The 25,340-nt window shown below is 44.3% G+C and overlaps 1 protein-coding gene across 3 annotated transcripts in view; it reads left to right on the top strand.

Annotated features, from left to right (window-relative positions):
- Nucleotides 1–25,340, top strand: part of FYB2 (FYN binding protein 2) — a 494,151-nt gene that overhangs the window by 304,422 nt on the left and 164,389 nt on the right. For all 3 annotated transcript variants that reach the window (XR_015307520.1, XR_015307527.1, XM_086952746.1), the window contains exon 9: nt 25,018–25,110. Coding sequence is in view for 1 of the 3 variants with exons in the window: in XM_086952746.1 (XP_086808872.1) it covers nt 25,018–25,110 (93 nt within the window). In the remaining 2 variants the exon portion in view is untranslated. The remainder of the gene's footprint in view (nt 1–25,017; nt 25,111–25,340) is intronic.

Genomic DNA, 25,340 nt, shown 5'->3' with positions numbered 1-25,340 from the left:
GAACTCAGAAGCCCCCCTTGTGTCAGTGGACCCTCCACAGGTCACTTCACGATATGCTGCTCCTAGCTTCCAGGAGATGAGACAAATCTGTACATCCAGGAAGCTAAAACAGGGTTCTAACCCTACCATTCCCTTTCTGACTGGTCTCTTAGAGACTTATGATGCCAGGAGGACTGCCAACACAGATCCTTCTCATCCAGATGGGAATATGCCCCCCTTAGAGGGAACCCTTGGGGACCCTGACCTCCAAAACAATGGAACAGTGAGTGAAGGTGAGGAGGAGGATCAGGAGTTGTCAGAGGATGAGGCAGACAAGGGTCAGGGAGAAGTCAGTAGACTAACCAGGACCAACTTAAGTAGGCATGAGAATGGATTTGGGGGACCCCCAGGGCCACTCTCAGGCAGACTTAACATTGGGAATGGACGAGTTAGGTCTCTATCCAGAGGCTCTAACAGATCCATTTGAACCAATGGCTCTCAGACCTCTTCTCATAGAGGGATGTCATCCCCTAAGAGGAGAGAGCATGAATCAAAGATGAAGGAAGCCAATCTGAGGATTGAAAGGGAAGAACTTGCCCTGGCCAAAGAGAGGCTTGCCTTTGCTAGAGATCAGAAATTGAGTGGGGTAGACCCCACTGGTGGCAGCATTTTACCTAGAGAAAAGGACAGGAGTTTAGACACTAGACACCTGAGTAAGATAGTGCCCCCCTTTAAACAAGGGGATGATATCCACAAATGGATAACTGCTTTGGAGAGGGCCTGCACTGTCCAGTGCGTCCCCCAGAGTCAGTGGGCAGCTGTCTTGTGGCTCTCCTTTGAAGGCAAAGGTAGAGATAAGCTCCTCACTACTAGAGCTGAGGATGCTAACAATTACCAAGTCCTGAAAAGTACACTGATAGATGTGTTTGGCCTAACCACTGGGCAGTACAGGTTGCTGTTCAGGGATACCCAGAAAACTCAGTCTCAGGATTGGTCTGATTTTGTGGATTGTGCCACTAAGGCTTTGGAGGGCTGGTTGCTGGGCAGTAAGGTTACTGATTATACAGGATTGTACAATCTGATCATGAGGGAACAGATTTTAAACAATTGTCAGAACCAGTTGTTGCATCAGCACCTTGTTGACTCAGATCTGACCTCTCCCCAAGAATTGGGAAAGAAGGCAGACAGATGGGTCAGAACAAGGGTTAAGCAGAACCAGGGCCAGAACCAGGGTGGTCAGAAGAAAGCAGACCAGAAGGGTAATAATACCAAAGGTGAACAAAATGACCAGAAGTCTTCGACGGGCCCCCAACAAACCAAAGAGGGTGGGGGTCAGGCTTCCCAGAAGAAGAAGACTCAAGCAGGCCAGTCTAAAAGGTGGTGCCAATACTGTAAAAGTAAAACTCACTGGTTTAGTGAGTGCACCAAGAAAGGAGGGCAAACTCCCGCCACTGCAGCCCCTAAGGCACCTGCACCCCCTAGTACAGTCAGCAGTGGTAGTGCTCCTCCCAAGGGATTAGTTGGGTTAACCTTGGGATCTGAGGGGTATGACAACTTAGTTGGCACACTCACTCAGGCTGTCCTTGTCTGTACAGGGGATGTGGATATATCCCCTGATGCAAGTCCCAATACTTTGGGAAAATACAGGCAGACACCTTTTATAAATGGCAAGATGGCTCAGGCCTACAGGGACACTTGTGCCAGTGTCACAATGGTGACACCTAACTTTGTGGACCCTGGACAGATCATGCTAGGTCCAGAGTACCTAGTGACCAATGCCAGCAATGTCACTACCCACCATAATATGGCAATTGTTGATTTCTCCTGGGGAGGGGTAAGTGGCCAAAAGAAGGTTGTTGTTAGTTCAAACCTCCCAGTTGAATGTTTGTTGGGCAATGATTTGGAGTCATCCCTATGGTCAGAAGTGGAGCAGAGGACTCACATGGAAATGTTAGGTGTGCCAGCACATGTCCTTGCTGTGACTAGGTCACAGGCCAGAAGATGCCCCACTGAACAGGTGCTGGATCCTGGAACAATGGACCAGACACCTTCCAAGAAGAAGAGCAGGATGGTTAAGGCATTGCCTTCCCCCTTGCCCCAGGTTGTGGATCAAGTCTCAGAGGAGGCTGGCCTCAAAGAGCTGAGGGAAACTGAGCCTAAAGAACTTGAACCTGATCAGGTTGAGTTTCTGGGTTCAGGTGGACCCTCCAGAGAAGACCTGGGGAAGGCACAGTTAGACTGCCCTTCTCTTGAACCCCTCAGGCAGCAGGCTGCTGCTGAGGCTGCAGGGAACGCCACAGGTACCCACAAGGTATACTGGGATGATGGACTCCTATACTCTGAAGCAAGAGACCCCAAGCCTGGTGCAACCAGGAGGCTGGTCGTCCCCTTGTCACAGAGAGGTTTCCTTCTTACCTTGGCCCATGAGATTCCCCTTGCAGGACACTTAGGCCAGAACAAGACTTGGGACAGGCTTGTCTCACACTTTCACTGGCCTCATATGAATGAAGATACCAAGGAGTTTTGTCGCTCCTGTGTCACTTGCCAAGCCAGTGGTATGTCAGGTGGCACAACAAAGGCCCCCCTTGTACCAATGCCTGTGGTGGGGGTGCCCTTTGAAAGAGTGGGGATTGACATTGTTGGTCCAATGGAACCCCAGACAGCATCAGGGCACAAGTTTATACTGGTGGTGGTGGACCATGCCACCAGGTATCCTGAAGCTATTCCCCTTAGTACCACTACAGCACCTGTTGTGGCAAGAGCCCTAGTTTGAGTGTTCTCCAGAGTGGGCTTCCCTAAGGAGGTTGTCTCTGACAGAGGTGCAAACTTCATGTCAGGATATCTGACTGCTATGTGGAAGGAATGTGGTGTCAACTACAAGTTCACTACACCCTATCATCCACATGCAATGGGCTTGTTGAAAGATTCAACAGGACCCTAAAAGGGATGATTCATGGACTACCTGAAAAGCTCAGGCGTAGATGGGATGTCCTGATACCCTGCCTTTTATTTGCTTACAGAGAGGTACCACAGAAGGGGGTTGGCTTCAGCCCTTTTGAACTTCTGTATGGGCATCCTGTAAGGGGACCCCTGTGTTTGGTGAAGGAAGGATGGGAGAAACCTCTCAAAAAGCCTGCAACCAACATAGTGGACTATGTACTTGGTCTCCGCTCCAGGATGGCTGAGTACATGGAAAAGGCTTCCAAAAACCTTGAGGCTAGCCAAGAACTCCAAAAAGCTTGGCATGGCCAAAAGGCTGTCCTGACTGTGTACAAGCCTGGACAGAAGGTGTGGGTGTTGGAGCCAGTGGCCCCAGCAGCACTCAAAGACAAATGGTCTGGGCCCCACACAATCATTGAGCAAAAGGGAGAGGTCACCTACCTGGTGGACCTTGGAACTCCCAGGAGCCCCCTCAGGGTGCTCCATGTGAATAGGCTCAAGGCATATGTCGACAGGAAGGACATGAGCTTGCTCATGGCTACAGATGAGGGACAGGAGGAGGAGAGAGACCCTATCCCAGACCTGCTCTCTCAGAACCCTGATGATGGGTCAGTAGATGGTGTTGTCTTTTGTGGCAGCCTCTCTGAACATCAGCAAAAGGATTGCAAACAAGTTCTTCAATCCTTTAGACATATGTTCTCTCTGACACCCAGTCAAACCAATTGGTGTACCCATGAGGTTGACACTGGTGACAGCTTGCCAGTCAAGAGTAAAATCTACAGGCAGCCTGATCATGTCAGAGACTGCATCAAATCTGAAGTGCAGAAAATGTTGGAGCTGGGAGTCATTGAGCCCTCAGATAGCCCTTGGGCTAGTCCAGTAGCTCTAGTGCCAAAGCCTCACACCCAGGGTGGTAAGAAAGAGATGAGGTTTTGCGTAGACTACAGAGGCCTCAATGCAGTCACAAAGACTGATGCCCACCCAATACCAAGGGCAGATGAACTGATAGATAGATTGGCTTCTGCCAACTACTTAAGTACATTTGACCTGACAGCTGGGTATTGGCAAATCAGGTTAGCTGAGGATGCCAAGCCCAAGACAGCATTTTCTACCCCTGGTGGGCATTATCAGTTTGTGGTAATGCCCTTTGGTTTGAAAAATGCACCTGCCACCTTCCAAAGGCTGGTGAATCAAGTTCTCACTGGGCTGGATGACTTCTGTGCAGCATATCTTGATGATATAGCTGTCTTTAGTTCCACCTGGGAGGATCACCTGGTCCACCTGAGGAAAGTGTTAGAGGCACTGCAAGCAGCAGGTCTCACTATCAAGGCCACAAAGTTCCAGATAGGGCAGACACAGGTTGTATACCTGGGCCACCTTGTAGGTGGAGGTCCGGTTCAGCCACTGGAGAGCAAGATACAATCCATCAAAGATTGGGCTCCTCCAACCACCCAGACTCAGGTTCGAGCTTTCTTGGGCCTGACTGGTTACTACAGGAAATTTGTCAGGAATTATGGATCCATTGTGACTCCACTTAATGATCTGACAAGTAAAAAGATGCCAAAGAAAGTTCAGTGGACAGCAGGCTGTCAAAAGGCATTCGATGACCTAAAGCAGGCCATGTGCACAGCCCCTATCCTAAAGAGTCCAGACTACTCCAAACCATTCATTGTCCAAACAGATGCTTCTGAGTTGGGTGTGGGAGCTGTTCTATCTCAGCTGAATTTTGATGGTCATGACCAGCCCATTGCTTTTATAAGCAGAAGGCTGACCCCCAGAGAGAAAAATTGGTCAGCTATTGAGAGGGAGGCCTTTGCTGTGGTTTGGGCCCTGAAGAAACTGAGGCCATACTGTTGCGTTCTAATCTAGGACCCTGATCGATACTGTGACCTTATGCCCCTATTCGGCTATAAATCCATTTATTCCCTATATTGGCATAACCGATCAAATGCAATATTCAGAAACTCATCTCTGGCCTCACACGAACAGAGCCACATTTCAGAATAGCTTTCTCTGCCACTTCCTTTGCAACCAATTAGTGCAATGACATAGCAGAAGTCACTATCTGAGATTCCTAGATTAACACTCCGAGTTCTTCAACAAGATAAAAACTCAGCAAACCTGGAAATCCCCGCTTGCTGTGTTTTGATTAGTAATAGAACTCTAATGAGCACTGATAGACGATCACTTCCTAGTGACATCTTTATTGACGTCTTATGTCCAGCAAACTTACGTCAACCACGGCACCTTTCAGGTATAAATACTACCAACGTTGCCTTAAGCAATGTTCTGTTGCCCGTCGCCTGAAGCTGCTGTTATGCTGATGATATCATAGCTGCTATCGCTACTGCTATCGCTGCTAACTAGCGAACGATGGTGTGGTGAACTTAGGAGCTGAACAGCCGTCCCCCTGCAAGAGCCCAGCAGATGCAAGCTGCCCGCGGACGCTGCCCCTCCTCCTCCTCCTCGACGCGCTGAGAAGAGACGCTGTTTTTCTCCTGCAGAGAAATCCAGCTCCGGCGTTTCTAGTCTACCCTTGCGGGTGACTGGGATATCGAGTTCTGAGGGAGATACCAGACCTCCATCATTCTATTCCAGAGGTATGGTGTTGACTAAACCCTTAGAGAGAATTCTTGAAGCAAACCTTGGCAAAACCAACTTAAACTAAAGCTACTTACTTACTCCCCTCCCAAGTATTAGGCTTAGGTCAGGTACACTGGGGTAGGCGTAGTTAGAAGCACCAGTTGAGTATTTTAGCCTAATGTATATATGAATGTATATATGTTTTATTCCTTTTAAACCATTGTATGGCTAAGAAACCATATCAATGCTTTTACAGTATTATTTCGCAATACTTATCTTACTGTACGTACTTTTTATAATAACAAGTCTTGCAATTGTGGCAATTCATTTCTCTTGTACGAGAAGAAAGACTGTTCAATAAATGTTACCCTTTATTGACAAACGCCCGTCTCTCTATTCTCTACATATTGTGAAAGTAATCTGCACCAACCTGACTGAGTAAAATAACTGTCTATTGTTTCACACGACCCTAGAGATTGACTCTTGATCTGAGGAGCAAAGTTGTCATGTTGCACGGTTGTTGGAAAACTGAATCCCTTCTTGGCCGTGCCAGGGAAGCTGATCACTTCCTATTTCAGTCAAGAAAGTTTCCAGTGACCTCTGAGCTAGTTGGTAACAAACCCAATTAAGTTTAGCATAGTCAGTAGAGGCCTGGAAGATCCGCACTTCTACGTCGATACTACTGTTTATGTTATTCCAATGCGCAGGGCCTATTGGGAAAATAGGAACTACACTACATGGCGCCCAACGTTTGGTAAGGCGATAAACTAACGCAAGACGTTAGAGTAACTCAGTCGTGCATATTTCACACAGACCCCTTTCTCCCGTAAATACTCCAATAGACGTCTGGAGTGGGTGAAAGGTTAAAATCCGCCCGACCTTAGTAGGAAGAGATTCCTATGTAAAGCTCTGGTTTATTCAACGTTGAAGGATACAGTGTTCCAAAATATTGTGCACCTAATCTTTGTCTCCTTGGAGACCTACTCTGCAAAGCCTGCATTTATACAATGCCAGGAGAAAACGGAACCACTGGGGCCGCAGCAGATGCGACTCAGCAGGGTCCCGACGGGACTACTGACCCGGATGCAATTATCATCCCGGTCCACTTAAGAAAATCTATAACTTTAAAACTTATAGAAAACGGACTGACACCACAAGGTGGTACAGTAATTTTCGTGATAGAGGCACACGAATATTGGCAGACAGAGGTATTCTATTCATGGATAAACTTTCCAGCGGCAAACGCTAGAACAAAAGAGTTTCACTATTACAAAATAGAGAAACCTCCGGAAGAGTACGCTCCTTTCGAGGAGACTGAAATCCCACTAAAATTCCAAGAGCACCTGCTCTGGTTTAATGGTGCCCTAAAACATAATGATCATATTACCAGGCTCGGTCCACTAGGTAGACCAGGAGCAACGTGGCCGGTTCTAGCCAGCTACACACCACATCCGGACATTGCAAAAATGTCTAGAGAAGAGCTGTTAGTACAGCTAAAAACATTAATTAAAATACATAGGCAATTAGTCCAATATGTAATGCGGACTGCAACAGTCCAACCAGCTGTTAATGTACCACAGCTGACCCCTCATCAGGGGAACACTAATAAAATTACACCACAGAACATACAGTCATGTCTTGGTAAAACACCCGTAAAACGGGAACAAATTCCTTTCTGGTTAGCACAGAAAATCACTCAAATAGAGGCAGTATTTCCGGATACTACCCCTATTGAGAAACACAGAATCTTGACCATCTGCCTTCCTATGGGAATCGCACCACACATAGAGGACTGCGACACTTGGGGTACAGTCTTTGCTTCCATTTACACAAAAACACACGGTGTTCCGTCCATGGCGGTAATACCGGATGTACTAAAACAGATTCAAAATGAATACGGTCCAGAGCCCGCTTTAACTCTTGGTATGAAATTACTGAAAGACTTCAAGCAGGTCTCGGCTATATTACTAGCCAATATAAAAGGAGAAGCAGCATCTGTGGCGATCCGCCAGAAGTTGAAGGAAACAGATATAACAGATCAGCCAATTGAGCTTGCCAAAATCATAGAGAAGTGCTATGAAGAATTAGGTAGAGACAGCTTGGGTGGAAAACCAGTAAAGCCCCAACTGCTCGAAAATCCTGAAAAATTATTTATTAAAAATAATTTAAACACTCCTAAAAAGAGCTGGGATGGAAATAAACAATCCACTCCCAAGGAAAAAGTTTTCCAGTCCAGAGGAAGGTCTCCTCGACGGAGGGAAAGAACTCCGACTCGAGAACACCAGTCTCCGCAGAGGGAGCCCTCTGAGAAAAGATACAACCTTAGAAATAGGGATAATTTGAAAAAACCTGATAGATATCAAAGTATTGATACACGTCCCTCTCGATCTTTTTCGCAGAAATCGGAAAGAAGAGGACGGTCAGACCCAGGAGAGCACACCAAGTCCAAAGACAAGGAACCTGCTCAGAGTAAAAAATCTCAATCTCCAAAAAAGAAGGTAGCCAGTATTAGAGTAATCAACCATGCCGAGAATACTGAGGACACAGTTGAAAAACGGGGAGTGGGCACAGACAATGCTAGACAGTGCAGCAGAAATCAGTATAGCCCGCAAGATCTTGATGAGTCATCTGGAGACAGTGGACACGAATGAATACATTCAGGTTGAAACTGCCGACACCAGACTTAGCGAGCCCCATAAAATATACGAAATAACATTGCGTATAGAGGGTGATAAGACTAGGAAAATAAGGGGTCTATTTTGGGACAAACTCTCAAAAGGCTATGATATTCTGTTAGCTGAAAAAGATTGGCCCCCAGAGTTTGTCAGGGAGTGCCCTCGTGGCGAAGAAATGATTATGCCTGCCTTCTCGAATCACATTCCGATTCACAAAAAATATACTTATGCAAGGAAATGGGCAGTAGCCCAGGCACCGGCATTATATAAAAATCATGTAGGATGGGATGAGGAATCACCTCCTCACAAAATCCAGTTAAAAAATGAACCAACTGCCCAAAGGCAGTATCCCATTAAGCAAGAAGCTAAAAAACAAGTCAGGGAGATCTTAGATCAACTTGAATACCAGGGGGTGATTGAAACATGCACCTCTCAAATGAACAATCCTTTGTTTCCTGTCTCCAAGCCAGACAATTCGTATCGTCTAGTTTTGGACTACAGACACCTTAATGCATGTTGCAAAACATTTGCAGTACAAAACTCGCATAGTGCAGCCCTAATGAATAACATAGTTAGGAAAAAATATAAAACAACATTAGACATATTTAATGGTTTCTTTTGTCAAAATATTGCACCAGAAAGCAGATACTTGACCGCTTTCTCAGCATTTGGGTCGCAATGAAATTTCTGTCGACTCCCACAGGGGTTCAAGAACAGCCCAGGACTATTCTCAGCTAGAGTAACAGAGTTACTACAAATATATGATGATGAGGCATTATCTTACGTAGATGATATCTATCTCACAGACGACGACTTGGATACTCACTTGAAAAGAGTGAACACCATTATACTTGGGTTCGCAGCAGAGGGTTACAAATTCAACTTTAAAAAGTCTCGAATTGCCCATCTGACAGTATTATTTTTAGGATACGAATTATCAAGTGAAGGAAAAAGCCTAGCGGCCAACTTCTTAGAGAAGTGCGCTGTACTCCAAGCTCCAAAAACGCTGAAGAATTTACAATCCATTCTAGGTTTTCTGAATTTCGGAAGAACTTACATTCTAAATTACGCAGAGAGGGTTAAACCTCTTTACGAACTAATTAAACCTGATTTTAAACAAATCAATTGGACTCAAAAACACACAGAAATTTTGAGATCACTGCAAACAGACATGTTAGCAAAAACAAAATTAGATACACGTGACAACACACCCGATCTTGTAATCCGAGTCATCCCAGGAAGATGCGGATTCACGTACCTAACCTCTAATGAGGGAGAAAAGGTACCAATTTCAATTAAATCTCACTTGTACACACAAGTAGAAGAAACATTCAGTCACACAGAAAGAACTGTGAAAGCAGTGCAAATTGCATTAGCAAATGAACGAGAACTAGCACACGGCAAAAGGATTAATATCCTCACAGCGGAATCCGCCTTCGAGGCGCTATTCAGCCCAGTAAACCTGCCTACAGTGTCACTGGATCCGAAATGGATACAGTATATAGATTCTCTAGGAGCGGAAGATGTGAAATACTATTTCGCCCCGCAATTCGAAGAACTGAATGATTTAGAATATGAAGAAGAATATCCTCTGCCAATCGAACTTCTGCCTCTCCCACAATACGCCTGTATAATCTATACAGATAGATTTGTACAGCATTTCAACGTAGAGAGCAAATCCTACGATGCAGCCTGTGCGATTGTTAAAGGTCGTTGGCTGTGCGGTAAATTCAGACCGAAAGTAACAAAAACTGAATCAGTAAAGTACTGTTCGGCTCAGAGAGCTGAAATCAGATGTTTAAGGATGGCGCTTGAAAATGCAGAACGTGAATTCCCCACACTAATCGTGTGTGATTCTCATTTATGCGTCAACTCTTACAACAATAAACTGCAGAGCTGGATTGAAAACGATTACAAAGATGACACAGGTGCCACAATAAAGCATAAATTGCTCTGGAAACAGGTAGCTCTTTTACAGAAAGAACTACAAAAGACTCACGTGATACACGCACAGAGTCTTCAACGTGATGGCGTTCACGTTGCAGGGAATTCATTGGCTAATACAGCCACAGCGGAAGCAACTAAACCGGCTTCCGTAGCCACAAAAAAGCGTACAGAAAAATACATAGACGGGGAAACCATGCTGGCAGTAAAAACGACTGTAAAAGGCGACTGTGCAGCACTACCCATGAGCTATCCACTCAATTATGCATACGTAATCGATGCAAACTCCGTTCCTTTTGCTCGAATCCCTGGAGTGGGGGATAGGGTAATTCCAAACACGAACCGGAGAATATTATTAATAGCAGACGCACACCTGGGTGAAGGTCCAAGGCACATTCAGATGAGGGAATCTCTGACTGAATTGCAATCAGTATACTGGTGGCCGGGGATGAGCGTGCAACATCAGATATATGTGAAGAACTGTCCGAACTGTGACAGAGATCGCAGTAATGAACCGGTCCTGCCTGTTGCACAGTTACCATTTATAGAAAGGGTAATGATGCCCGCAAGCCATTCAGCGTCCTATTAATCAGTTAAGACTAAAACACACTTAAAAAAATGTGGCCCCAGCGCTCGGCTGACGCTAGAACGGTTATAAAAGATCTGCGAGTCTTTATCGGCACATACGCAATTACCACGTTCCATTCTGACCAGGGTCCTGCTTTCAGCTCTCGAGCTTATAAGGAGGCCATGGCCAGCATGGGAATTGGGTTGCGCTATTCTTGTCCGTCGCACCCCGAAGGGAATAGTGTGGTAGAAAGAAAAAACCGAGACATAAAGCGATCTATAACAGCGAAGGTATTAGGTTCAGGCGCTGGGTGGGTCAAACATTTAATAAGTGTCCAGACCAGTCTTAACAATTTGCCAAGAAAATCTCTAAAAGGTTTCAGCCCATACAAACTATTGTTCGGAATTAGAATGAGAATTCAGGACTTAGATAGTCAGGTATCAGTGGTACAAGATAAGAAAACAGACTTTGACGTCAAAGATCGTTTGGCTGTTTTACAGGAACTGAATGAAACAAGAAAATCCTTAAGCAACATAAAGTTAAAGCAACAGCCAAATACCACTGACGAGGCACCACAAGCAACAGCCCCAGCAAGGCCTGTCTGGATTCCAAAGATTGGGGATCTAGTCAGAGAAAAAATCGCGGTGAAGAAGGAATTTGGGCCTTCTTACAGAAAAGCAGTACCTGTCTTGGCAGTCACCGGAACAAGATCAGTAGTACTACCGCCCCTTGCTGGTAAAAAGGAGAACAGAGTCGTATCTATAGACCTGGTAAAACCACAAGCATGTGGCCTATAATCAACAGTAGGCCTAGTGGACTCCTGAGAAACAACAGAATACCCAAACTTGCAACAATCCAAGAGGTTCAAACTGAGAGACTAATCACACTCGATCAGCCTGCAGTGCACAAAGAAGGACTATGCAATAATGCCATGGAACTCGTGCCTCTTGAGACACAGATTGAAACAGTTCATCAAGAAACACCAGTCTACAATATTGTGGCATCAGAAAGTGCTACCAAAAGACAGATTGAAAGAACAATCCCAACAATTGACAGAACTGCCTCTGGTTATTTCATCGACTTCGACAACTTCTCTGAAGATCAAAACGACCCCGAAGTGATGCCAGAAATAAAAAAGACTTTTAAAGAAACTACAACGGAACTCTTTCATCAACTGAAGGAAATCTACCTTATTTCCCCTTGGCTAGAGTTTTGGTTCGGTCTAGGTGTATTTTTCCTCCTGCTTTGGCTCATCATGGTACTTTGTTTGGGAAAATTCATTGAGGGAAAATATAGTACAATGGACACAGCAAGTCAGAACATCAACCTAGTCCTCAAACCACACAGATCATCCCACGTGAAGAAAAGAGAACTGTCAACAGTAAATGTCACAGCCATTCCAATACCTGGTGGGGTAGTATGGGAGAAAACTGACTATGAGATCTATGGTCCGGTCGAGATCCTGAAGTATCCTCATCAACTGAAGGTTTCCTTAAGTGACTTTGTAAAACCTAGTACATTCTCTGATGATTGGGACTTTAACAGTATTAATGACATGATGTCTGATTTAGTAATGTCAGCTAGATTCACAGAACATGATTATTTACAAGGTTCGTCTAGTTATGAACAGTTATTCTGTTATACACATTATGGCGATCATTATTTCCATAAATCTGCACAACCTAGAAATGTTTTTAAGTATAATCAATGGGAACATTGTGCTACACCACCTAAAAGCAGTTCTAAAACATTCTTTGAGAAATTCAAGTACTTCTCAGGGTTTAACACCAGTGATGCAGAAACGTTTTATTACAAACTGTTAGATAAAACAGGAATGAAAACAATGCTGACAAATTCTAAATTAATATATTCAGAAGCATTTTATGAAAAAATGATGACATTTGGTTTTGATTATTGGAAAAATAACATTGAAACAAAAACCATTTGGGGTACAACAGATTGGCAGGTACCAGGTCTAGAAGCACTATTCAGAGCCTGCATGATACCAGAACAAATGATGTTTTTAAATGACACAATTCACCAAACATCCTGTCTTGGCCTAGCTAAGATCAAAGACCTAAACAAACCGTCTATTCCGAAGCCAATACCTGAGAATTCAACAACAGATATTGAGATAGACGTAACTAAAATTTTACATTTTAACAGAACACATCCTGATTGGAAAAAGTGGTTAATCTGGCCTACTGACACAAACAACTGTCAAGATAGATTCCTGAATATAACACAGGGGTTAAAAATGACCAGACAAGACCCTAGATACTCCCAGAGACAACATCCAGGGATAGTAACAACATACAGTGTAGGGAAACTCTGCCTCGAATGGCTAGGAACATCCACACTGGCTGAAATTAAGCAACACTTGTCTTTACTTAAAGATGGTGCTGATTTGCGCGATTTTCTTATGGGACCACGCAAACAGCGTCAAAACTCAAAAGCGTTTCATAGCGACCAGTATCTATGCTGCGTACAACGAGGCTTGGAAAGTCACACAAATTGAAACAGCAGAAAAAATACGAGAAATTGATCGTATTAATTTGGAAAAATCACTTTCTGTAGTGGACAATGGGTTAATGACTCTGTCCTCCAGAATATATTCGTTGGACAATATTGTATCTTCTGCCTTTGACATAATAGACAGAGACTTGCTAATGTTACAGCATGGCCAATCTCAATTACGTTCTATTGTACAATTAGGCTGGACGCTGCAAAATCTTCGTTCAGGCTATGTGCCTTGGCGTTTAATCAACACAACGTCATTATTTTCCATTTTTAACCTTACTGATAAACAAATCAGCTTGACACCGAAAGGAGCAGACTATACAATCCTGAGCATCGAAAAACTTGAGAGATTACCATTGACAATGTCAGAATGTCCTGTCATTGAATGGATAATACACGGAATTATCACTATTCCGATAACAACTTTCCGATTTAAAAAGTGCCTTGAATACATACCTACTGGCCAGTATGAACGATTAGGTAAAGGATATGTTAAGTCAGCATGGAAATTACCATACACACATTCATGCTACAGTGACAGCGACAAAAATGTATTCCTTAGTGGTGAAAACTGTAAACGTTCACTAAGCGGTATACTTTTGTGCCAGGGTATTAATTTACACGGAGCTTGTGATGGAAACTCTAACAACCTTTCATGCCACCAGCTTGTCACACCTGCAACTCAGATAGAGCCCTTCTTTATGCAACTCGCGAATGGGAGTTACATTCTAAGAACGGATCACAGATGTTGTGGCCTTGTTCCAGGGAAAAGTTATCTCGTAAGCGTAACCTCCATGGTCAAATGCTGTATGCAAGCATTGTTCCCGAGCGGGCCTGGAGACATAGAGACTCCCATCTGGCCTCGTCTGCATTTCTCTTCTATACGAATTGATACTGTAAGCAAAATTAAGTCTGTGCTTTTGCAGACAACAGTGCCCATAACGTCATCAAAAGAGACGTATGATCTCCTAGTTGCAAGGACAGCTACGGAGGTTCATGACCTTTTATCAACAAATTGCCCCGTGCATTTCGTAGAAATGTTGAGCCAACTCCTTAACATGTCTAGTGCCACAGGCATCCCAGGCATATTTAAGATGATTTTTACGGGACTGCTAACACCATTTCAAGCAATTCTGGGAATCGTTCCAAATTTTGTCCACTCATTTTGTTTTTGGCGGCATACCCCTATTTTTGGGACTTGTAGCAGGGATTTTATTTTTGACCCTCCTGCTTCAATATGGCAAGCCACAGCTCAGACATGACTCCTATGGGAATGGAAGAAACAATCCTAGCAATGCGCTACCGGGACAGGATAACTAGAGTCCTTGGATTGGCCAGGCTGAGAGATCTAAACATGACCTGGTTCCTTTCATTCAGACCTATATGGCAATCCTGCATCTTACCTGTGCTACGATGTATGCTATGCGGAGATGAATGCCTGTTGGACACCTGTCTTGCACTCCCATCAGCAGTACCAATGGATGTCGATACTTTGCTAAGTCCAATAACGGCTCACGCATTGTGTTGTTCCCAGCGGCTACCAATCCTGATGACGGCATTCGTTGAGACTCCTGTGCTACAACCAAGTGGTAACAGTGGAGCAGTGACAAAAGCAACATCATCCAGGTACAACGATCTGTGAGCATTGCTGATCCTGCCTTTGATGACAGCAATCATTCTCACACCTGCCAAGTTACAGCACTATCGAATTTGGTCGAACTGTCACCTGATTTTGTAGACCAATTCTTTGAGAGCCTGTCTGATATGATGTTCTCACCCGAACAGAAACAATAACTTTAGAGAAGCATTCCGACACACGGCGTTCCCATGAACTCTGAATTCGGCCTTCAGTTTTGAACAACAAAAACTGCTAAAAGCGTTGGAACTCTAATGTCCCTGTTCAAGCAATAATTCTTTTGAATTGAACATTTTTTAATATTCACCCTTTTTGGCACGAAGGATTCTTTGCTTAAAGTAAAAACTATTCTTAGAGAACAGAAGCTTCAACTTCTATTTCTAAAAAACACATCTAGAGACATAGCAACTTTGCACCAGCCTCTAGCACATGTTATTGCAATGCATTTATATGTGATGATTTATCTCGCCCTTCTTCTGTTTCAGAGATATTTCATGTGTAATTCTTTTTGCATAATCGTTCATTGGTTTCATATGCTATAATTTTTGAATGATTTCTATGCTTCAAAAACGTACAGTACCTAAATTTTCACGTATTACAAATACGCCTATTTCAAATGCATATATGTATTTTGGGGTGGGCAATGTTACACATGCATCTTATTGCTCTAGTTTTAGTAATTTGATGGACATGAATTCGTGGAGTGGGTGTTGCGTTCTAATCTAGGACCCTGATCGATACTGTGACCTTATGCCCCTATTCGGCTATAGATCCATTTATTCCCTATATTGGCATAACCGATCAAATGCAATATTCAGAAACTCATCTCTGGCCTCACACGAGCAGAGCCACATTTCAGAATAGCTTTCTCTGCCACTTCCTTTGCAACCAATTAGTGCAATGACATAGCAGAAGTCACTATCTGAGATTCCTAGATTAACACTCCGAGTTCTTCAACAAGATAAAAACTCATCAAACCTGGAAATCCCCGCTTGCTGTGTTTTGATTAGTAATAGAACTCTAATGAGCACTGATAGACGATCACTTCCTAGTGACATCTTTATTGACGTCTTATGTCCAGCAAACTTACGTCAACCACGGCACCTTTCAGGTATAAATACTGCCAACGTTGCCTTAAGCAATGTTCTGTTGCCCGTCGCCTGAAGCTGCTGTTATGCTGATGATATAGCTGCTATCGCTACTGCTATCGCTGCTAACTAGCGAACGATGGTGTGGTGAACTTAGGAGCTGAACAGCCGTCCCCCTGCAAGAGCCCAGCAGATGCAAGCTGCCCGCGGACGCTGCCCCTCCTCCTCCTCCTCGACGCGCTGAGAAGAGACGCTGTTTTTCTCCTGCAGAGAAATCCAGCTCCGGCGTTTCTAGTCTACCCTTGCGGGTGACTGGGGTATCGAGTTCTGAGGGAGATACCAGACCTCCATCATTCTATTCCAGAGGTATGGTGTTGACTAAACCCTTAGAGAGAATTCTTGAAGCAAACCTTAGCAAAACCAACTTAAACTAAAGCTACTTACTTACTCCCCTCCCAAGTATTAGGCTTAGGTCAGGTACACTGGGGTAGGCGTAGTTAGAAACACCAGTTGAGTATTTTAGCCTAATGTATATATGTTTTATTCCTTTTAAACCATTGTATGGCTATGAAACCATATCAATGCTTTTACAGTATTATTTCGCAATACTTATCTTACTGTACGTACTTTTTATAACAACAAGTCTTGCAATTGTGGCAATTAATTTCTCTTGTACGAGAAGAAAGACTGTTCAATAAATGTTACCCTTTATTGACAAACGCCCGTCTCTCTATTCTCTACATATTGTGAAAGTAATCTGCACCAACCTGACTGAGTAAAATAACTGTCTATTGTTTCACACGACCCTAGAGATTGACTCTTGATCTGAGGAGCAAAGTTGTCATGTTGCACGGTTGTTGGAAAACTGAATCCCTTCTTGGCTGTGCCAGGGAAACTGATCACTTCCTATTTCAGTCAAGAAAGTTTCCAGTGACCTCTGAGCTAGTTGGTAACAAACCCAATTAAGTTTAGCATAGTCAGTAGAGGCCTGGAAGATCCGCACTTCTACGTCGATACTACTGTTTGTTATTCCAATGCGCAGGGCCTATTGGGAAAATAGGAACTACACTACAGTTTGGCACTCATTTCAAGATTCAGACCGACCATAAGCCCCTCTTGTGGCTAAATCAGATGAAGGGTGAAAACCTCAAACTGCTTAGGTGGTCCATTTCCCTACAGGGGATTGATTTTACAGTGGAGCATAGACCTGGCACTGATCATGGCAATGCAGATGGGCTCTCCAGGTATTTCCACTTAGAGCAAGAAGACTCACCTGGTCAAGGTTAGTTTATTGTCCCAAAGTTTGGGGGGGGGGTCATGTAGGAGAGTAGGGTCTGCAATCCTATGATCACCCCAGATTTTTGCTTTTTGCTTCACTGGCTTACGACTTCTCTGGCTGTGGGCCTGCTAATCAGACCCACAGCCTTGCTGTTCTCTCACTAAATTGACACGTGTACCTTAGGTGCATTAACCAATTGGTACTGGGCCACCTTATCAGACCCTGTAACTCAGGGCATGGGTGTACCCAGGGCCTACCAGGGGCTGCAGCATGTATTATGCCACCCCTGGCTGGCCATCTAAATCTGACACAACTGGCTGCACGACAGCTGGGGCAAAGTGGTGTAATCACCCTTTGCTGTAGATATAGTATACCTATATCTAACCCTAAAAATGGACACATAAATTCCTATCAGTCACTCCTATGGCAGGCCTTAACAATCCTGAAGGCAGAGTGCATGGAATCATGTGAGATGGTGCTCTGGCATGAGCTGAGCCCGTCTGCAGCTTGCGGAACCAAGTCCTAATAGCTGTTCTATGATAACGAGTACCATATACTCTTAAGTGCATTATAATCCTCGTGGTTATTTGCTATCTTTGGTATCGCTTTATCAAAACATGTCGAGTAAGGTGTCATACGAATTTGAATACTAACCCCTCGCCAATTTTGGCGACGGGGTTAGCATTCCACCCTTCTAGAGGGACACGACATGTGTGTAACTGTGAACCCCGGTTAAAGTTAACTCGAGCCTCAGCATCACAAAATGGATGTTGCCACCACAGACACAAGTCTGACCTCCTGCTGCTGGGAGTCCTTCCAGCGAGGAGAGCTTGGACAAAGGGTTTCCTGTCAGGGGCGGTGCTAGCACCGACCCAGACAGGGTTTTGTGTATCCTAGGTAGGCAGGGCTGCTCTGGTTGCTCCAGACTGGCCCTTGCTCCCCTCCAACAGAGGAGCACCCCGGACCCTCCTGGTCCACTCCAGACGCCATTTTAAATCCACCGCGTGGGCTTGCATTTGCCAAGACTTGTTGCCCCAATCCTGGGTCCAGCGACGTCGACAGCAGATACCATCGTGGGACAGCTCGCACCTCCATCCTGGTTGCCGACAACGCCTCCTGGTCCGTGAGACTGCAGAGCCCAGCGTCGCCCACTCACCTGGTAGAGGTGACTCCATCCGGTGCCATCCTGGTGCCCATCTAATCACTGGCTAGTGATTCAGAACTTGGTCCCCTCTGCTTACAGGTGTCTTCCATCTTCAATCCAGGCTTGGATCACTTCGAACTTCAACACTGGTCGCCTGCCAGCAACTTCTTCTTTCAGGCTCCATAGACTGCAACGAGGATTCCCGACGTCTTTCCAGACCTATGCATCCGCAGCCCCTGGGCTAGGTAAACTCAGCATTTCGGTGCTCCAGCATAGCTTTGCTATCCAAAGGTCCAGATCCTTTTTCGTTTCAGCTCTACCTAGTCGGATTCGTCCGATAACACTAACTTTACAAAATCAAGCATCCATAGACTTTGTCCCGCATCCCGCGTGAGAGTGCACACTCTGCACCCGATCTCCCTAGGCCTCCTGCTAGTAATCTGAAGGTTCAGTAGTCAAGTCCTAGCGATCCTAAAGCCTATTAGAGTAGTACTTACCTGCTAGTAATTTCGCATTCCACTTTTAGAGTATATGGTTTTTCGTGCCCCTCGGGCATTTGTGTAAATTGTGCGACTTTGCGTATTTTCCTAAGAGCTTTGTATTGTGCTTAGCGCCCTGTCCTCATAAAGAGTCCAGGGCTGTTGTGTTCTAAATAAATATACTTTATTTTCATAACAACTTGTGTGGTGTCCTTTCACTTGGTGTTCAAGGGGTATATGTGATGGTATAACAGCTGGCTTAACACGCCCTCTAGAGTTTAGCCTAAAGACTGCTCTTGTCCATGCTACTAGGATAGCTGGTCTAACGGTTGACTTACAACCAATAATCAATAAGGGTCGTTTGGAATGATACACAGTGATCACTAGAATAGTGAGCACTACATATCAGGCCAACTTCTCACAATATACATATCTAGAAAAAGGTTTACATTGTACTGTGGTACTTCCTTGAAAGAACTGCGGTACTACTTTCAAAGTACTGCAGTACTATTAAAAAATTTTAATTACACCACTGCACTGTATGCCATTGGTCTTTACACCACTTCACTTTACTGTGCACCACTGCACTCTAAGCAGGGACATGCTAATGCCACTCGTCTCTGCGCCACTCGTCTCTGCGCCACTCGTCTCTGCACCACTCGTCTCTGCGCCACTCGTCTCTGCGCCACTCGTCTCTGCGCCACTCATCTCCGCCACTCGTCTCTGCGCCACTCGTCTCTGCGCCTCTCGTCTCTGCGCCACTCGTCTCTGTGCTGCTCTAGTCTGCACTACTGTATTCTATGCTGCTGCATTCTATTGGGTACCATTCTACATCATGGCACATGATGCCATTCTACTCTAGGCAACTCCACATCACTCTACTCTGCACCACTCACTCTACACCATTGTACTCTATGCCACTCTACTCTGTACCACTCTACTGAGCTGCACTTTATGCCACTACACTGTACCATTGAATGCTCTATGCCACTCTACTATGCACCACTCAAGTCAGTCTACTCCACTCTGACATTCCAAGCCACTATATTACACTCTACACCGCTGTACTGTACTTCACTGCACTCTACACTGCTCTATGCCACTGCACCACACTCTACGCCACTTCACTGCTTTCTACTCTGCACCATTTTTTAACACTGCACTCTACTCTGCACCACTCTGCTGTGTGCTATTGTACTCTACACTACTCTACACCACTCACTCTGTGCATTTTACTCTATACCGCTGCACTCAAAACCACTGCACTGTATGCCACTTTACTCTAGTCTACAGCTCTCTACACTGCCACTCCGCTCCACACACTACCACTGTAAGCCACTTTACTCCACTGCTCTCCCCTCTATGCTACTCCCCTCTATGCTACTCCAACCTACGTCTAGGCCACTCCATTCTAATCAGCACCACTCTATTCTGCACCACTCTACTGTATGCCACGCCACTCCACAGAGTGTTACTCTACCCCACTCGACACAGTGCTGCTGAACTGTACACCACTCTAGCCCCCTTCCCTTTACCCCACTATACTCTACCCCACTTCACTCTACATCACTGCATTTTCTGCCACTCTATTCTTATTTGTCCCACGGTACTCTAATATGTACCACTCTACTCTTCTTTGCTGTGCTCCACTGTATTCCTCTCTGCTCTACTCCATTCCACTACTCTCTATGCACCATTCTACTGTATGCTACTGCACTACCGCTTTACTGTGCAGAACTCTACTGTGCGCCACTGCATTCTACTGCTCTGCACTCTACTGCAATGTATGCTACTGCACTCTGCCCAACTATACTCCCCTTAACTCTCCATCTCTGCACTCTACTGTGTACCACTGGCAATACGCCTCTCTACTGTACTTTGAACCAGTCTATTGTGGGCCGCTACATTCTATGCCACTGTACTCTATCACACTACTCTGTACACTGCACTCTACAGTAGTTTGTGCCACTGTACTTTATCCCAGTGCACTATACTAGGATACTCAACTCTACACCACGGTACTCTACTCTTTAACACTCTACTGTACGCCACTCTACTCCTCCCCACTGTACTCCACTCTACACCACTCCTTGCAACTCTATGCCATGCCACTCCACACCGCTCTACGTCATGCCACAACACTGCATGCCAATCCACAACAAATTATGAAGAAACGTCTGCTGTACGTTCAAAATTTAAAAAAAATATGTATTTAAAAGAATTAATACAAAAATAAACAACATATGATTAGAAGAAATTTTTCCAAAGAAGAAAAACAGATAAATTAAATAATAAAAACAAAGGTTAAGGATAGGTTTATTTGTATCAAAACCACCTTAAAATATACAACTATTGGAAATTCTAAAGTTAGTTATGACTTAGTTATCATGTGCGCAGCACCTAAAATTTAAAATAACTTGTGCACCTCCATACATAGTGTTGTGAACTCGCTAGGCAGACTAAATTAACTTGTGAGTCATAATCTGCAGCATGAGCAGTTACGGTGTCATTGCTTGAAGACACCGAAATGTCCTTAAGGAACTTTGACTTCTGTTGGCACCAGGCACCTCCATGTGTCAGCACACAGAGCACGGATGCCTTTATGTGCAGACATCTGTAAGCGATTGTGAAGTCTGTGAGCTGTGGTGTTCCTTACCTCTTCAACATAACCCTGTAAACCTGTGTTGCCGCATTGATCTCGCGATGAGCAGTTTGGCGTATCAGAAACTAATGAGAAGAACCAACAGTGACACAACAAAAATATTGAGCTTCTCTACGTGAGTGTAGTATTGTGGGTAGGCCCTGGCGAAATGACTGGCCGCACACACAAGTTGCTTGAGCTGGTGGCCAAATACTAACTGAACCACGCCCAGAGCCCTGGGCTATTTATTAACAATCCTGCGTGCCGGCCCATGTGGACGCAGGGTCAGCCCACTTTGGTTCGCTTGGAGGGGGTGTGGCCAGGCATCCCCCCAGGACAATTCAACATGGGCTAGCCCGATCCCGGGCAACACTAAAGTGAGTACTGCGATTAGAGGAGGTCCTATAATAATGTTTCTTAACAGTTTTTTACGCATGCACTATAACGATGTATGTGAGCCTTTCCTGAGTATGGAAATAGATGGAGGACAACAGTGACCCGTTTCAGTGGCAGCTGTAATTGTCTGAGATTCTGTCCTTTGCATAAAAGTGAAGAGAGAATACCAGTGGGAAGTTTCCTGAAAACATTAGTAGCAACGCGACAAGAATTTGTGCACTCCAGTTTCCAGAACCTGTGATAAAATTGATCACATTATTTGTATTAGTTATTTGTATTAGTTTTCCCATTTTCGACAAACGGGAACACTTTACTTTAGTTAGTTTTACGTTTTGCGAAAACTGGCTCAATCATCACTGTCAGTTATTCAATAGATACAATGCTACCAACCCTAATTTCTTGAGTCAATTTGAATTCTTTTGAAAGCTGTTTGGAGGCAGTAGAGGGTGAGATGTACGTACAAAAACGAAAATTGGTTTAATTATGACACAGTCTGGTGACTGAGGGCAGAAAGGGGTTTAAGCAGCTTTCTGCAGCCTAACGCGAACTGTCTGATGATGATGATGGCTGTGGAGGGCAATATTGATGAAGAGATGAAGAGTTTGAAAACGCAATTCTAGCTTTAGAGTTGACCAAGGTGAATATTGTGGTCCAGAAAGGTAGTTTTTTTCCTTTCTTCTGGGAAACAACTAGGAACCAAAACCGGCCCTGGCAAAGTATTCATCCACCCGCCCCCCACCACCCCTTCTGTAACTCCCAATTCTGTAACTTAATTTACTAAATTATTTTTCAAACACCCTAGTAAAAGTGATCCGCAATAGTATATGTAAGAGCAAAGAATGGCTGTTTGCAGGGGTGGTACTACAATCCTCAGAGATAGCACACATTTGACTTTTTCATTTGCATTCAAATTTGAAGGACATTTGATATCCAACATGTTTGCCTTTTTTTGCAAATTCAATCTAAGTGCTCCCTACTGGTATGAATGGTAGAGGGTATTAAACACATCAATTGAATATAGGGGCAAAAAATAACGTGGGATATGGACTTGTAATTACAATGAAGAGACACAGCAACTGTTAGTAATTGGAACTTCTAAAAGAAGTTATAGTGCACAATTATTTTTTTGTGGATCTGTCTATGAATGAATTAAATAATTTACTTTCCAAACTCATCACTCCAATAGCCTCACAGGTGAAACAAGAGATAATCATTGAGGGTGTCAAAAGCTGTTGACAAATCAAGCAAAATTAGCACTGTGACGTTACTGTAAAGAATCAAACATTTTAGCAGGAAGTGTGTCTCAGGACTTCCAAGAAGCCTGAATGAAACCACTAATAAGTAACCATGTTGGGCACACAGTTGGACAATAATTAATAACTGAATTTCAGGTCTTAATGCTCAATGTCCTCCCACCCTGATAAGGAGTCGGAACATCTATGAAGATAAACGTATAGTGCAGTGAGTCACCATCCAGTAATGTATCGCCTATTCAATGTGCCACTATCATTGGGATGAGATGAAAGAGCACATCAAGCACCACCCAGCAGCCCACAGGAATGAAGATCAAGAGGTAATTTTCTAAAGTCAAAATCAGCCTTAATGTTAACATAAGAGGCACCATAAATGCAGCAGACGCTGCCACTCAGGGAATTAACACCTGCATCCTCCTTCGTAGGCTTGCCTGGTTTGGATCACGGGTTCGGCCCGAGGTGCACCAGCACCTCCATAATGTGTATTTTGATGGTGAGCACCTCTTCAGTCCACAGGTCGATCAGATGCTTGAAAAATATCAAAAAGGTCAAGGGCGTTACCAAATCTATGTGTGCCCTACCGTCCCCTTCTGCCAGATCTGCCCTTTGCAGACATCAGAGCAGATGTGGTGCTAAGGTTGTAGCCTCGGGTTAGGGCCACCCTATCAGCAGTAGCCTTTTCAAGATCAGCAGCTGACCCCAACCTTCCAGTAGGGTGTTTACATAGGTGATGGACATAGCAGCGTTGGCTCCCGTCGAGGCACCTCAGCCAACAAGCAATAGGCGTCTGTACCTCCACCCCCAATCACACATCACCTGTCCTGGGAAGAATGCGTTAGTCGGCTTTATATCAAATCATGCAGGTCATCCGGCTTGAGTGTGATTTCAAGCAGTTCGTTTTGTGCAACAGATATGAGATGAATGTGCTTGTCAGTGATAAGTGGTTGTAATCAACTAAGGAGTGAGTAATCGCACCTCATCAGAACCTTGCTTATGGGTCGACACGTTCTGTGGACAGTCTGTTTGTGTGCTGTGTTGAAGTAACTGGATCAGCCCAGGAGATTGGTTGACAGATGATGGTTGTTTTGAGGCACAGTGGCAGCTAGCGGGAGGACAGTGGGGCTCAAGTTGCTTTGTTCCCGATGGTGGTCCAGAGGGTTTGCTTTATTCTGACACTATGCTATCTGATTGCATTCCCTGAGGAGTGTGAGGGTGATGGAGTCTGGTGTACATAGTGCATCAGTATGACATCGCATTTAGTTGCCGCCACATTGAGATGCACGTTGAGAAACAAAATCACCCTTGGAGAAATTTTAACATGAGTGTAGAAGCTTATAAGAGCCAAGAACAAAGTTAGGTGTAACATTGTAAAATCACATTTACGTGCAAAATCACTCTAGGTGCAGCTTCAGCAGGAGTGTGGAACCACCTTTATGGGCACAAATCTCATTTAGAAGGAAAGCCAAAAGTAGGTGCAAAATAATACTATTGGCGCAGCATCAACAGGAGTGTTTAAACACATACAGTAACACAAATTCATCTCGATGCATCGCATAGATGCTTCACTATAATTTCCATTGACTGCAAGGGGAGGCATTCTTTAGTCAGGTGGGCAAACACAACTAATCGTCCATAGCTAATGGTGAGCGTGATACTCCTGACCTAACCCAAAATGTTATTAACACTTCACCTTAACGCAGAAGGGAACAGATACAAACCAAACACAAGCCCCCTCTCTGTGTATGCTCTTATGCCACAACAAATATAGTTAATACATATTTGAAAGACCTGGGTATTTTTCTAATCTTGTGAGCAATATGTAAAGGTTTGATCTGAATCATAAAATGCAGGTTTATTTGCCACAATAAACAACTGTTGTATTTCTCTTCTAGAAAGGAGGTAAAATTAAAAGGACTTGGACGGATATTTAAAAAGAACAAGGACAAAATGATGCAGAAAAATGCCAAATCAAAGGAAAATGGACTGTAAGTGTTTTAATTTTCTAATGGCTAATTTGTTCGCAGTGGCTGTGAGCTGGTACAACTCCTAGGTGGATCTTTCTAAACACAAGCGAGCATGCTGAATGCCTACATTTAAAACAAACTATTTTAAAACAACCACGCATTTTCCCTTCTTGGCACATTTTTCTTTAAGCAGGATTACCTTGCAACTAATGAGAATACTTGAAATGCTTAAAGCATATATGATCACGTTA

This window comes from Lissotriton vulgaris, chromosome 1_1 (assembly GCF_964263255.1).
Source record: "Lissotriton vulgaris chromosome 1_1, aLisVul1.2, whole genome shotgun sequence".
Lineage (NCBI taxonomy): Eukaryota > Metazoa > Chordata > Amphibia > Caudata > Salamandridae > Lissotriton > Lissotriton vulgaris.
This window is presented reverse-complemented; position numbering and strand designations above follow the sequence as displayed.